The sequence below is a fragment of the Notamacropus eugenii genome, chromosome 5, assembly GCF_028372415.1.
Source record: "Notamacropus eugenii isolate mMacEug1 chromosome 5, mMacEug1.pri_v2, whole genome shotgun sequence".
NCBI lineage: Eukaryota > Metazoa > Chordata > Mammalia > Diprotodontia > Macropodidae > Notamacropus > Notamacropus eugenii.
Genome location: NC_092876.1, coordinates 411,805,439 through 411,818,582, shown reverse-complemented (window position 1 = coordinate 411,818,582; position 13,144 = coordinate 411,805,439). Strand labels below are relative to the sequence as shown.

Genomic DNA, 13,144 nt, shown 5'->3' with positions numbered 1-13,144 from the left:
CTAAAGTACCCATATCTCAATCTGTCAATAAACATTTATTAATCACCAGCTATGCGCCAGCCCCTATGCTCAGTGATGGACATGCAAAAAGGCAAAAGATGGTTCCTCCTCTCAGGAAACTAATAATCTAATGGGAGAGACAACAAGCAAACAAATATGCATAAGTATGCACATACATACAGGATAAGTAGGAAATTAAGAGAGGAGAGGAACTAGACTTCAGAGGGGACAAAACTCTGAGGGATACCTATGGGTTAAAGAGAATCCTCTGGATGAGGATCCACCAAAGGAGACAGAAGGAATAATCAGATATGTAGGAGAACTAGGAGAAAGTATCATCCTGAAAGCTTAGAGAGATGAGAGTATCAAGAAGGAGAGGATCCATTGTGTCAAAGACTGCAGAGGTCAGGGAGAACAGGGATTGAGAAAAGGCCACTGGATTTGGTAACTTTGGAGAGTTTTGGTAGGATGATGAAGTTGGAAGCCAGATTGTAATGAGTTGAGGAGAATAAGAGGTGAGAAAGTGGAAGTACCTACAATAAGCAGCTTTTTCAAGGAATTTAGCTGCAAAAGGCAGAAGAGATATAGGATGATAGTGAGGATGGGGCATGTTTGCAGGCAATACAGGATAAACCAACAGGGAAAAGTCGAAGGTAAGTGAGAGAGTGGAGTTGACAAACTGGACAATCTGTTGCTGGAGATGAGACAGAATGCAATTGTTTGAACAGGCAGATGGTTAGCCTCAGTGAGGAGTAATGTCACAACATTATGTGAGATGGGTATGATGACAACATAGTGGGCTCGGCAGCTGAGTGACAGATGAGGAAGAAGGAAATAGCCTCAATTTTTCTTTAAAACATGAGGCAAGGCTCTCAACTAAGAGAGGAGGGAAGGGGGAACCATGGGGATGTTTGAGGAGAGATGAAAAAATTGAATGAACCATTTTGGAAAGTGAGATAATGAATTGATGAAGGAGGTATAGTAAGATTACCTAGTAGCAGTGAAGGCACAATACAGGTTGCATAACAAATTTGCAGCAAACTCAGTCAGAATGACTATGTTTTCTTAACCTTTTTAATAAGCACTTATGCAGAAATGAAGGCAGCAAATAGTTGGAGTGATCCAAGGCTGAGAAGCTTGGCTGGGTGTGATTTGATGATATAGTAAAGAGGCTAGGAATTCAAGAGAAAACAGTTTGAATTGGTTCACCAAGGGGTCAAGATGGGGAAAAGAGGAGTTAGCACAGCCTGGTCTGGGAGGAAATTGATGGGTTCAACGATTGGCAGTCACAGTGTAGATCAAGACTAGGGTTTTACAAGAAGATGCAGAGGAAGCAATGGGAAGCCAGCAGATCATGTAGATAACATTTTGAAAGTCTTGAACACAGAGGTGTTACATTTGTGAGTGATGGTGAGATGAAGAGTATGTCATCATTGTGTATGGCTAAGATGGAGAAGTAGGTCATGGGAAGTATGCAGGCTGAATGAGTGGGTAGGGTTTTTAAGGGAGGCTCATTATTTATCCTGGGGTCCTCTAGTGAGAGTTGGGGAGCAAAGAAAAATTGTGAGTCATATATGAACTCATTGAGGAAGGGAAGAGAGTGACTTGGAGGCCTGTGGATAAATAGGTAACAGGATTTCAACAGGGTGGTAGAGATAAACAGCATAAAACTCAAAAGAGGAGAGGTTAAAAGATGGAGTTAGGGAGAGATCTTGGAAGTGGCAAAGTGGAACAGGGAGTATTCTCTCTGCCTTGACCATCGAGATGAGTGGAATAAGTGAAGGTATTGTGACATAGAGGGGGAGCCATGTTTCAATAAGAATTAGAAGATAGAAGTGGGAGAGGAAAATATTTAGGATGAAGGGGAAGTTTGTTCTCTATGGAACAGGCATTCCAGAGGGCACAGTGGATGGGGAGGGTGCTGTTTCATTGGAACTTGGGTTGGGAGTGTCCAGGAGGATAGAAATAAAGAACTGGGTTGTGAGGAATGTGTAGTAGGTTTTGGAGGGTGACCTATCGCAGGTTTAGAATCACTGAGGTGTGTAAGCTATGACCAGGTGTGAAAATGTTCATCACTGAGTTAAAGATACCACTCCTCTTTCTGGGGCAGACTGTAGTTTGGACTGGAGAAAGATAGCAGTAGATGGAAGGAACATGGTCTGGTTGTCAGAGGAGAATCCCCATTCCACTATTCCTCTTCCTTGCAAGGGATGGATATTTGATAGGAAATTGGTATAGCAGGAGGTAGAAGTCAAATATGCATAGCAGAAGTCTCTCTCTTCAAATTTCTTTTTTTCTTCAAGGAAAAAGGGAAAGTAGGAAAGGGAATGCCTGAGGTCAAAGGGAAGTTTGGTCCTCTTTGTACCAGAGGTTCTTCACATACAAGCTGGGGGATCATGTTGACAGCAGGAGATGGGAGCTGTCTTGTGCTGCCACAAAAGGATGCTGGGCTAGCCTAGAAACTTGCCACCTTCCCCCAGAGGTCACTCTTAGCAAGCAATGGAAAACACATGGTAAGAGAAAGGTCTTGAATTTCATCTAACCTGAGGCTGTAGACTGAGAAGTACCAATGCAAGTCATAGACTCCTGACTCAGGGAGAAGTCTAATAATAATCTAGTGTCCTCCCACCTCTCCCTCTGCCTTGCAACCCTAAACTTGTTTCACATCATGACATTCAATCCCTCAACCCCAGTTCTTTCCCAGGCTATCACTAGAATCCTTCCCCAATTTGACCCCTTAAAGAACCAGGTCAATTGCTCACTCTTCTTGAGTCTCTTGTCCTCAAGTATTAAGAGTATGGTTGATCTTGCCTTTCCAACCCTCAAGTTTTGATCATTATCTGATCTTTAATTATTTTAATTAGATTTTTACACTTTGTTTTTATATTACCTAAATTTACTCTAATATCCCTATCTCTATCACATCTCAGAAAGTCGTCTTTAATAATCTTTAAAAGAAATATAAAGAGATGAGAAAAAAATCAGCAAAACTAAACAATACATTGCAAAAATATGATATTATAAGCAGTGACCACCCATGGATCTCCCATTTCTGCAAAGGCCAGGAACTGTCCTTTTCTTTGGGATCAAGCTTTATAATTTTGCAGCACTCACTTTCATTGTTATTCTTAAATTGTTTTCATCATTGTGTATAGTTTCTCAACTCTGCTTATTTCATTATGCATGAATTCATGTAAGTCTTCTGCTTCTATATTGATCATTTTTATAGCACAATAGTGCTTCATTACATCCATAAAAATGATCATTCCCTCCATGTTAGCCATGTGTTTCTAGTCCTTTGTTAGATATTTCCAATTACTTTTTCAATACATTCTTCAAAGACTCTTTGTTGAACACATTTGTTTCATTGTGTTCTATAAAGGTTGCTTTCAGATTTTTGCTTTAGAATTTGCTTGTCATACAACATCATTTTTTGTGAAGGTGCCATGCACAGGTGAGAAAATATGAATTTTTTTCTGTTCCCATTCAGTAATCAGCGATGTACCACATCTGTCTTAAAATTCTATTCTTATCTTTGCCTTTTCTTTCTTTTGATTAGATTTGTCTAAGTAAGAGAGGCGTTTGTTGACACCTCCAACTATTGCAGTTCTGCTCTCTATTGCTTCCTATGAATCCTAAGATTTCCTTTAAATGTTATGTAATTTGGTACATATCTTAAGTACTAATTGTCTGAGTTCCCTTTAAATATGTTTCCCTGCTTATCTTTTTGAAACAAGTCTACTTTTACTGTTGCCCTTCTGAAGATGATGACAGCTATTTCTTTTTTTCTGTTTACTTGAACCCTAACAGATACTATAGATCCTATATTTTAGGAAGAACATTTTTTTTGTCATTGTTCAGTCATTTCAGTAGTGACCAACTCTTTGTAAGCCCATTTCTTGGCAAAGATACTGGAGTAGTTTGCCATTTCCCTCTTAACTTTCTCTAAATACTCATATTAATCAAGTAATATTTAATGTGTGACCTTTGGCAAGCTACTTAACCCCTCCCTAGGGCTCAGTTTCTTCACCTGGAAAATGCAGATAATATACTCCAAAATCCCTCAAACTCTACAATTTATAATCAGATCATCATTTCGTACAAGAACAAGACACTTTAGGAAACACAAAAATGTGCAAAATGAAACTATACAACACTTTGAAATTTGAGACAGAAAACTGCTTTCTTGAATTATTTTATTTCAAAAGTACATAAGTTGGACATAAAACTAGAGGAACTATTACAAATTTCAAAAGCTTTATTTAAAATACTTAATAAAACAAACTTAATGCAAAACCTGACAGATATTGTTATTTCCTGTGATATGCTCAATGTGATGTGTACCAAAATCTTTTCCCAGTTTTATTCATAGTAAGGGAGAATGATTTAGAACCATATGAATACAAATAAATACAAAGAATTTAAATTTCACAAGATCATTTGAATACACTTTAACCACATTCTTACCCTAGCACAATGCTTCTCATGGATGTGTTTAGCCAAAACAAAACAAAAATGTTTTGAGAGAAATGGCCAAGGTGCAACCAATACTTACTGGATTTAATTAATCTAACAAATTATTAGAGATGACAGTTTAAGTATAAACAAAAGCATAAATTTATTGATAATTCTTCCACGCTTGCAAAATATAAACCTATGTTGTTGTTATTGCTGTAATGAATTCTACTGTGGAATGTTGGCTTTATTGCAGATTTTTCCTTTTAGATTTAAAACTTGGCCAAAACATTTTATTATGTATGAACACAATGAAGATATATGTACATTTCCATAAACCATAGGAAAAAGTTAAAATTGTGCCAACTCATACAAGCTACAAGTTATTCTTTGACTAACATTATAAACCAACTACATACAATTTTAGCGTTTTATTCACACTGCATTATAGTTTTTAAAAATGTGGTCTGCACAGTTCAAAATGAAAAAGAAAACCATTCACCTCACAAAGGATACTTTAAATTTTCACCCATGCAAACACAAAAGAAATCTAGAAAGTTTCATAAGTTACTTGTGAAAGGAGAAACCACACATATTGAGACCGATCTCCTGGCCGACAAGATTTCTCTCAAACATGATAAGTTTCTTTTAAATGAACAGATTTTTCCACTTGCAAATTCTAAGTTTATTGGTGAAGCAATTGGGGTTAAGTGATTTGCCCAGGGTTACACAGCTAGGTACTAAGTGTCAAGTGTCTGAGACCGCATTTGAACTCAGATCCTCCCGACTCCAGGGCCAGTGCTCTGTCCACTGTACCACCTAGCTGCCTCTAAGATTCAATTATAAATTACAAAACTGATTTGAATTATGGAATAGAACTGTAGCAAAAGATAAGACAACCGGATGACCATACTCAATAGGCATGAACCTACTGTCTGCTCTTGTTAAAAAAAAAAAATCGTAAAAAGAACACACAACTGGAATGCTTCTTACAGATTTTGAATGCTGGTTTCTGGTTAATTCCCCAGGGTTAGATTTAGTGTTTTATGTAAGCTGAAAAATCAAAAAACCACCCACACATTATACCTAAAGGTGACTTCTAGCGTTTAAACAGCTCCTTAGTAGAAAGTCTTAGGAGGATTAAATCTTACAGTTACTGTTTCACAATAAATTTCCTACACTAATTTTATTATTAGTCCTAAACTTCTACAAGTCAAAAGAAATAAGAACACAGGAGCCAGGAACATAAGAAAATAGCTTTGGCTATTAAAAACACACCAAAAAATGAATTCCTTCAATACATTTAAACAATGCTCAAAAAGGATGTGTAAAAAAAGGCAGTATTAAAAGCAAAGTAGAAAGGTATCACAGTGATATACTTTTAAAAAAACAGTACCTCCACCCTACCCCCCACCCCCCTCTCTAGAAGCACCTTTCATGTGATAGTTCATGGGCATAAAAATGTTTGATAAATATGAGTTTACTGTAAAGGCACAGATGAAAATTTCTCTTAGCTCTAATAGGGTGTGAGGGTATGGTAAAGACCATATACATACAAAAACAATTAAAGTTAAACATTACAGCCATTTAGTTGTTCACAGGATACAGTACATAGTTCCAGGTTTACAACATTTATTTCTATATAGTATTTACAACCAAAGCACTCAAATAGTTTATCAAGAACAAGGTTCTTATGAAAAATCTAATGGGAAAAAGTGTTGGAGTTAATAAAACGCAGGTCCTACTTGCTAACGATCTGAAGTCCTAGCATAGTCATTAAAATTTCAAGAAAAAAAGCAAGTTTTTTTTTTAAACTAATAAAATCAGTTCTGTTGATTCTAACATACTGGTGTTAAAAATCCTTTCTTCCTTAAGTTTGCTAAAAACAATTAATTTTAAGTATTAAATCTTCCTAAACCTCAACTTCTCTAGGAGTATCACACAAAGCTACTTCTGGCAAGATAATAATACACAAGCTGTAAAGTATTATTTACAATATTCCAGAAGGAAAAGATTCATCCTTTTGAAAGTAAACTGTCTGGAGGTTTTAAAAAAATGTCTCTCCCAGGAATTTGATTCAATAAGGTAAATATAGGTGTACATATTTCGGGGGGGGGTGGTGGTGGTGGTGGTGGTGTGGTTTGAGGTGGGGAGAGGGGGAAATTGTGCCAGAAAAAAACAAAAACAAACCGTTACGTAGGTCTGGTAGGCTTCTTTCATAATTGTATTACAAAACAAATCACATCAGTAATTATTTTATTCATATAAACAGTTTGAATGAAGTAGGCGACCAAATGAAAAGGGTACATGTACATGTACAACTTCATCCAAACAGCTTGGGTTAGCTAGTTCAAAGGCTCAATGTGGCAACAAACCATGTTCCTTAACATACTGCAGTCCTTAATCTGCAGGCCTGATCACTGTGGGTAAATTGTTGGTTACCGAACACATGAGGTATACTAGGTAATAATGTGGGTGGCTTTTCAAGAAAAACCACTGCCATATATGCGACTTCTTTAAAAAAGAACAGTGCACTAGTAGAAACGGCCAGATTTATTGCTAAATATAGCCAAAAAGCAAAAAACAATTGGCTACTCTCTTGTAGCATTTCCATGTGTTAAAACATTTAAAGAAATCATTTCGCCAAATTAATTAGATGACAGAGCTCACTCAGCTAGGTCACCTAGTCAGAGCCGGCATTCTTCCAGTAAGATCTTCAAGATACACCCTTCAATCAAACTGATTCCAGAAATATTAATTTTATAATTTTAAATTAATTATTTTTGACATTCTCTTTAAATTTTTGGTAGGGCTTCTATAGCTTGCTAGAGAAAATGGCTGAGAAAACAGTAACAGTAAATCTTGCTTTTCCTGGTGTGTGTGTGTGTGTGTGTGTGTGTGTGTATATATTAGACATTAAATATCAATGAAATCAGTTGTTTCTAAAGGAACCTAAGGAAATACGCTTTCGTTTGCAAATTCAGTTCAACCTCTCCTCCCCCAGGAGATTCCATCTGATCTCTTTGTGATAATAGCTAGTATTTACGTAATACTTAGAAATTCACAAAGCACTTAATGTAGCATTTGTTCCTCACAACAACCAGGTGAAACAGATGAGGAAATAAGCTTAAAAAAAGGTTAAATGACTTGCTCGCAGTTTTTAAGTGTCTGATGTAGGATTCAAACTCTTTGTCAATTAAAAGTTTCTTGAAGATCACCTTTTTATTAGTTCAAGCTAGAATATGCTATTTCTTCAAAAGCAATTTTTAGGTTGGCAGCTTTTTTCCTATTTCCAGAGAAGAAAAAAGTCCAAAGAAACAAAAGTTTGAGATGCTCTATACTATTGACCCATCTTTGCTTTGTGCTGGTATCATCACAGGAACAGCTCCCATTCTACTTAGATTAGATGCTGCTACCTTAGTTGGTTGGAAGCTCGGGTTCTGGGGAGTACGATCAAAGTCTTCAGTTGGTACTTGGTTATACTGAGTTTTGGAATAGCCTTCTATGTTGGAAGGAGACATTGATCCCAGAGATGAATGATTGCTCCCAATGTAGCTTCTGGCTGTAGATGTACGGCTCTTTGGAGGAGGAACATCCTCTCTAGAAATGAAAGCCCAGATATAAACTTTTAAAATTTCTTTATAAGCTTAAAATTATGCAAACTTTAGTCTATATCTTAAGACATATTATAATAGTACGTACCCTACTGGGGGATAAAGTAGGAAATTCATAAATTATATTTCTATTTGCAAGCTTATCCATTAGAGGATAAGAATTTCTGCCTTCAATTAGTTGAGCAAGTGAAGAGTAAATGCACAACTCTTAAGACCTCCTGACGTTTGAACTTGGTAAGCAGTCATACATTCAAACCAGTAAACCATGCTCAAAAAAACCTTTTAATTTGACAAAATTAAAAGGTCTTAGTTAAATAATTTGCTATGTGAATACAATACAAATGAAATAACATACTAACTTTACTGATCCTTAGACCAGGAACACGTTTTCAGGTCATATAAAAATTATATCGCTATACCACCTTCAGTCTTTCTGAGAAGGAATTATATACACCTATACTAATTCACTAGCCTCCCTGTCTACATACAATTCCAAAAATTAATGGTATAAGACATGTTTTTGAAAACAGCATATTTTGCTACCACTTAGGAGGGTAGGAATTATGGATAAGTCAAAATCAGTCAGAGCTAACATAAGAATATGCTATATATGTGTGTAAGGTTCAGGGAAGAAAATCAGTAGACCTTGGTTCAAATATGTGCTGCTACTCAACAGCCATGTGTGACCTTAGCCAATTCATTCCACTCCATAACTGTCATCTGTAAAATGAGGACACTGGGTTAGATAATCCTTCAAGTTTTTTGTAATTCTAAATTCTCTGATGCTAAATTGAAGAAAGGGATCTCAGTGATAGATTTCTTGTTAATATTTAGCTAAAGTAAGTGAATTCTTGATTAAAATGTTGGAATTCACTATTGAAGATTTTAACATGGTAGTTAATTGCACCTCTTACAGAAGCTTTATTATGGAATTGTTTGTTTGGGGAAAGCTTGTTTCCCAAGGTTACCTGATATCATGATGAACTTCTTTTTCATATTTTTCCTCCTTGTGTTTTTTACAGCAGCAAAAGATGAGAAGACCCACCAGCAATAGGGCACACAAGGTTCCTATGACAGCTCCAGCAATTGTACCAGCAGTGTTTGAAGCTACGATCATTAAGAACACCTTTTGTAAGGACTGGACTGAAATGACTACAAATAGCAATTTGACTTCCAATCCAGCAGATTAACTGGCATAATTTTTCTATGCACATATTTTCCGTTTAAAATAATTATTTGCATAATTCTAATAGTAGAGTACAAGTTAATTGGATGCCCTCTCCACTAAAAAACAAAACAAAACATCACCACAATAACAATGTATTAATAAAATATTCTCTTTAAGCTGGGAAAAGTCATCTGATAAAACTCTATTATCTCTAATAGAAACAAAAAAAAAAAATCTTTTTTCCTACCCTCTTCATACCACCCTAAAGTCTCCAATTAACAAATCAATTTGATTAAGGGGCACACCAAGAAATATTTTTAAAAAAAATTCAAAATAAAGAAACACAAAACCTTGTTATTATGAGGTTATAGGTCACAGATCAGTTGCAAAGGTAGTAAAATCAAAGGGAGAAGTGATACACTCATTTCCCCCTCCCAAGTAAATATAAGGAATGTAACTTACGAGGAACGACATTCACCCGCAAAAGGCAATGATCAACACCAACGCTGTTTTTAACTGTACAGCTGTATGTGCCAGAGTACTCTGTAGTGGCATTTCGTACAGAAATAATAGATGGGTTGAAGTCTATGGGTAGAAAAAAATAGTTTATTTTCTAAGCTATTTTTGAAATACATCTTTATTACTTGGGAAAGAAGGCTGTATATTGTCCAAAGCTGCATTAAAGTTAAAAGACCTAACTATAAAAGGCCATATAATTTTTTTAAAAAAGATTAGTGGAGAAAGGAAAAGAAAACATTCACATCCATTAATGGGAGAGAATTCTTATGAGGCATAAAAATAGTCATGAAAGATAAAAAAGATAACTTGATTACATAAAGTTGAAAGGTTTGTGCACCAAGAAAATCAATGCACTTAGAGGTAGAAAGGAAATCATTAGAGAGTGGAAAAATATTTGCAATAGATTTTTCTGATAAGTAACAGTATCATAGATGTGAAGTTGCAAGTAGAAGCCTCTTCTTACAGATGAAGAAACGAAGGTCCAAAAAAGTTAAATTGCTTGCCAAAAGCCACAGGTGTTAAGGGAAGCTCTTTCCACCGCACCACTCTTCCTTCTTATCTGATATTCAAGATGCAATTATCCCTTCCACATTGCAACTTTTCCCATCATGGCTTCAATATATATTTGAGTCAGCATAAGAAAATAAAAGGAAATTTGAGGGGAGTTTTGTGGAAGCTGCAGATGACACAAAAAGGCCAGCAGACAACACAGAAAAGTTTTAGAAATGCATAAAATACATATATAGTATTGTATAATATCAACATATTTTATCATTTAATACCACAATAATACAGATTCTTCCTCTGATAGGAAGAACCAAAAAAAATTTCATGTGGATTTTCCAGATCACAGGGGCACTGTGCCCCTGACCCCTTGGATGTGGAAGGGATAACTGTATATAGAAGAAATTGATATAAATATTTAAGAATAAGGAACAATTTCCCCAAGAGATAAATGGTAAAAGGAAGTTTACCATTTGATGAAAATGGTGTTTTTCCAATGAGAAATACAAGCTATCAACAATCATATAGAGGCTGATTGCCTACCTCCCATGTAACTAGTTCAGCAAAACCTTAAAATGTGCACCAGACTGAATAATCATCAAGAAACGAGAGCAGTTCCATTCCAGAGATGCTTAAGAGGACAACCTGAAGCTCATGTATAATAGGAAAGAAAGGGGGGCTCATCAGCAAAAAAAAAAAAAAAAAGGTACTGGTGTAGGGTAGCCTTCAAGTCCAAACAGAGAGCAAGGATAGGTGTACATTGCAAGGTTTGTTCAAAGAGAATTCCTTGAGAAAATCCCAAGGTGCTTTGAAAGCCCTGGAGCAAGTCTCAGTAGTCTCAGCAATCACTTACAAATGAGGGGTTGCCAATTCTCAAACAGGACCTCTGAGGCTAAGAGCTGTAAGATAACAAGCCCTCTGTCTTGAGGCACCAATGAGGACCTCAAAGACCTAGGGAGGTAACTCCAGGAAGGGTCAACAAAGGAACCCAGGAAACCAGTGCAAGATATCACCTCATCCAAAAACTAAAACTTCCAGTCAGTCAGTCTCCCTCCCTCTCTCTTTCTCCCAAAATGAGGGACTAACTTCATAATAATTTCAGTGATTCAAAGGAGAATAGTCTGCCAGTGGGTCTCTCTGCCTCAAAGTCTCTCCCTACTCCAATGAATGCTTGTTGAATGATTGACTGTTAAATGTTCTAAGGAGCATGAACAGATAATTCTCATAAAAATGACAAACTATTAACAAGGCTAGGAATGGTGGTTCATGCTTGTAACTCCTACTATCAGGGAGGCTAAGGCTAGTACATCAAGGCTTGTGGATCTCTTAATCTCGGGAATTCTGAGCTACAGTAGGCTAAGCCAATTGGATGTCAGCACTAAGTCCAGCAACCAATGGTAAGACACCATGAATGGGGCTGGAGGAAAGGGTGCACCAGGCTAGGGTGAGACAAATAGTTGGAAACAGAACATTTCCGAGCTCCCATGATGAAAAGTAATGGTGATCGAGCCCATGGCTGGGCACTGTCCGTCCATCATAAATGAGATAGGGAGATCTAGTCTCAGAAAAAAAAACACACAACAACAGAAAAATAAACTAACAACCATATAGAAAACTACTATATCACTAACAATAATGATTGAAAACCAAAATAAATCTCATATTTTATCTCATACCTATTACATTGCCAAAGATAACCATAGCCAAAAAACCAAACCCTCCACCCCCCGAAAAGGAAAAAAGATGACCATTGTTAATGTCAAAAAACACTAATGCACTATTGGTGAAGCTGAGGATTGGTCCAACCATTTTGAAAACAATTTGAATTCAAAAAAAAAAAAAGAGGAAGAAAAAAAAAAATCACCATACACCCTTTGTCTGAGAGATTATGACTGCTAGGTATATATTACAGAAGAGGTCAAAGAATTGGAAAAGTAGCAGAAAGTGCTGGGTCTGGAGTCAGGATGATCAAGGCTCACACCTAGCCTGACATTTACTAGCTGTGTAACCCTGGGCAAGTCATTTGGTCTGTGTCTGCCTCAGTTTCCTCATCTATAAAATGAGATAATTATAGACCTACTCCCCAGGGTTGTGAAGATAAAGTGAGATAATAAAGGACTTTGCAAACTTTAAAGTGCTTACTAGATGTGACTGCTGTTATTATGGTTGTTACTGACAGAAAGATGCCATATATATCAAAATATTCATAGTAAAACCTTTTGTGGTAACAAACAACTAGAAACAAAGATGTCCATTGACTGGGGAATGGCTAAACAAATGGTGGTTACTGTTCACTTGTTTTTGGTTGTGTCCAACTCTTCTTGATCCAATTTGGAGTTTTCTTGGCAGAGATAACTGGAGTGGTTTGCCATTTCCTTCTCCAGCTCATTTTAATGATGAGGAAATCAAGGTAAATAGGGTTAAGTGACTTTCCCAAGGTCACCTACCTAGTAAGTGTCTGAGGCCAGATCTGAGCCTTCCTGACTCCAGGTCTGGTGATTTATCCATTATTCCACCTAGCTGCTCCAATAACAAACTGTGGTACATGAATATATTTCAGTATTATTAAGCTAATAAGAAATGATGAATATGGAATTCAGAGAAACATGGGGGACTTATATGAAAGATGCAAAGTGAAGTCAGCAGAAAAAGGAAAATACACACAATGACTATGTATGACTGGAGGTCATGCAAATGCAAAGGAAAAAAAAGAAAGAAAACTTAGTAATGTTAGGAATGTACCTTCTTTGCACATATGAGAGGCTATAGAGTCTACTTGCATAGGTTTATACTGTCATAGACTTTGCTGATTCTTTCCCTTTCAACCTCTTTTTTCCCCTTTTCCTTTTTTACTCATTGTTTTAAGTAATGGCTGTGTGGGAAA

At 36.5% G+C, this 13,144-nt stretch overlaps 1 protein-coding gene across 1 annotated transcript in view; it reads right to left on the bottom strand.

Moving 5' to 3' along the window:
* Positions 1-4,164: 4,164 nt before the first annotated feature.
* The window catches only part of CXADR (CXADR Ig-like cell adhesion molecule), a 41,330-nt gene continuing 32,350 nt past the window's right edge, over positions 4,165-13,144 (bottom strand). Inside the window, exons 5-7 of the mRNA XM_072614736.1 lie at positions 9,700-9,822; positions 9,038-9,176; positions 4,165-8,055 (exon numbers count right to left, since the gene is read on the bottom strand). Of these exons, the coding sequence (XP_072470837.1) occupies positions 7,791-8,055; positions 9,038-9,176; positions 9,700-9,822 (527 nt within the window). The 3' untranslated portion in view covers positions 4,165-7,790. The remainder of the gene's footprint in view (positions 8,056-9,037; positions 9,177-9,699; positions 9,823-13,144) is intronic.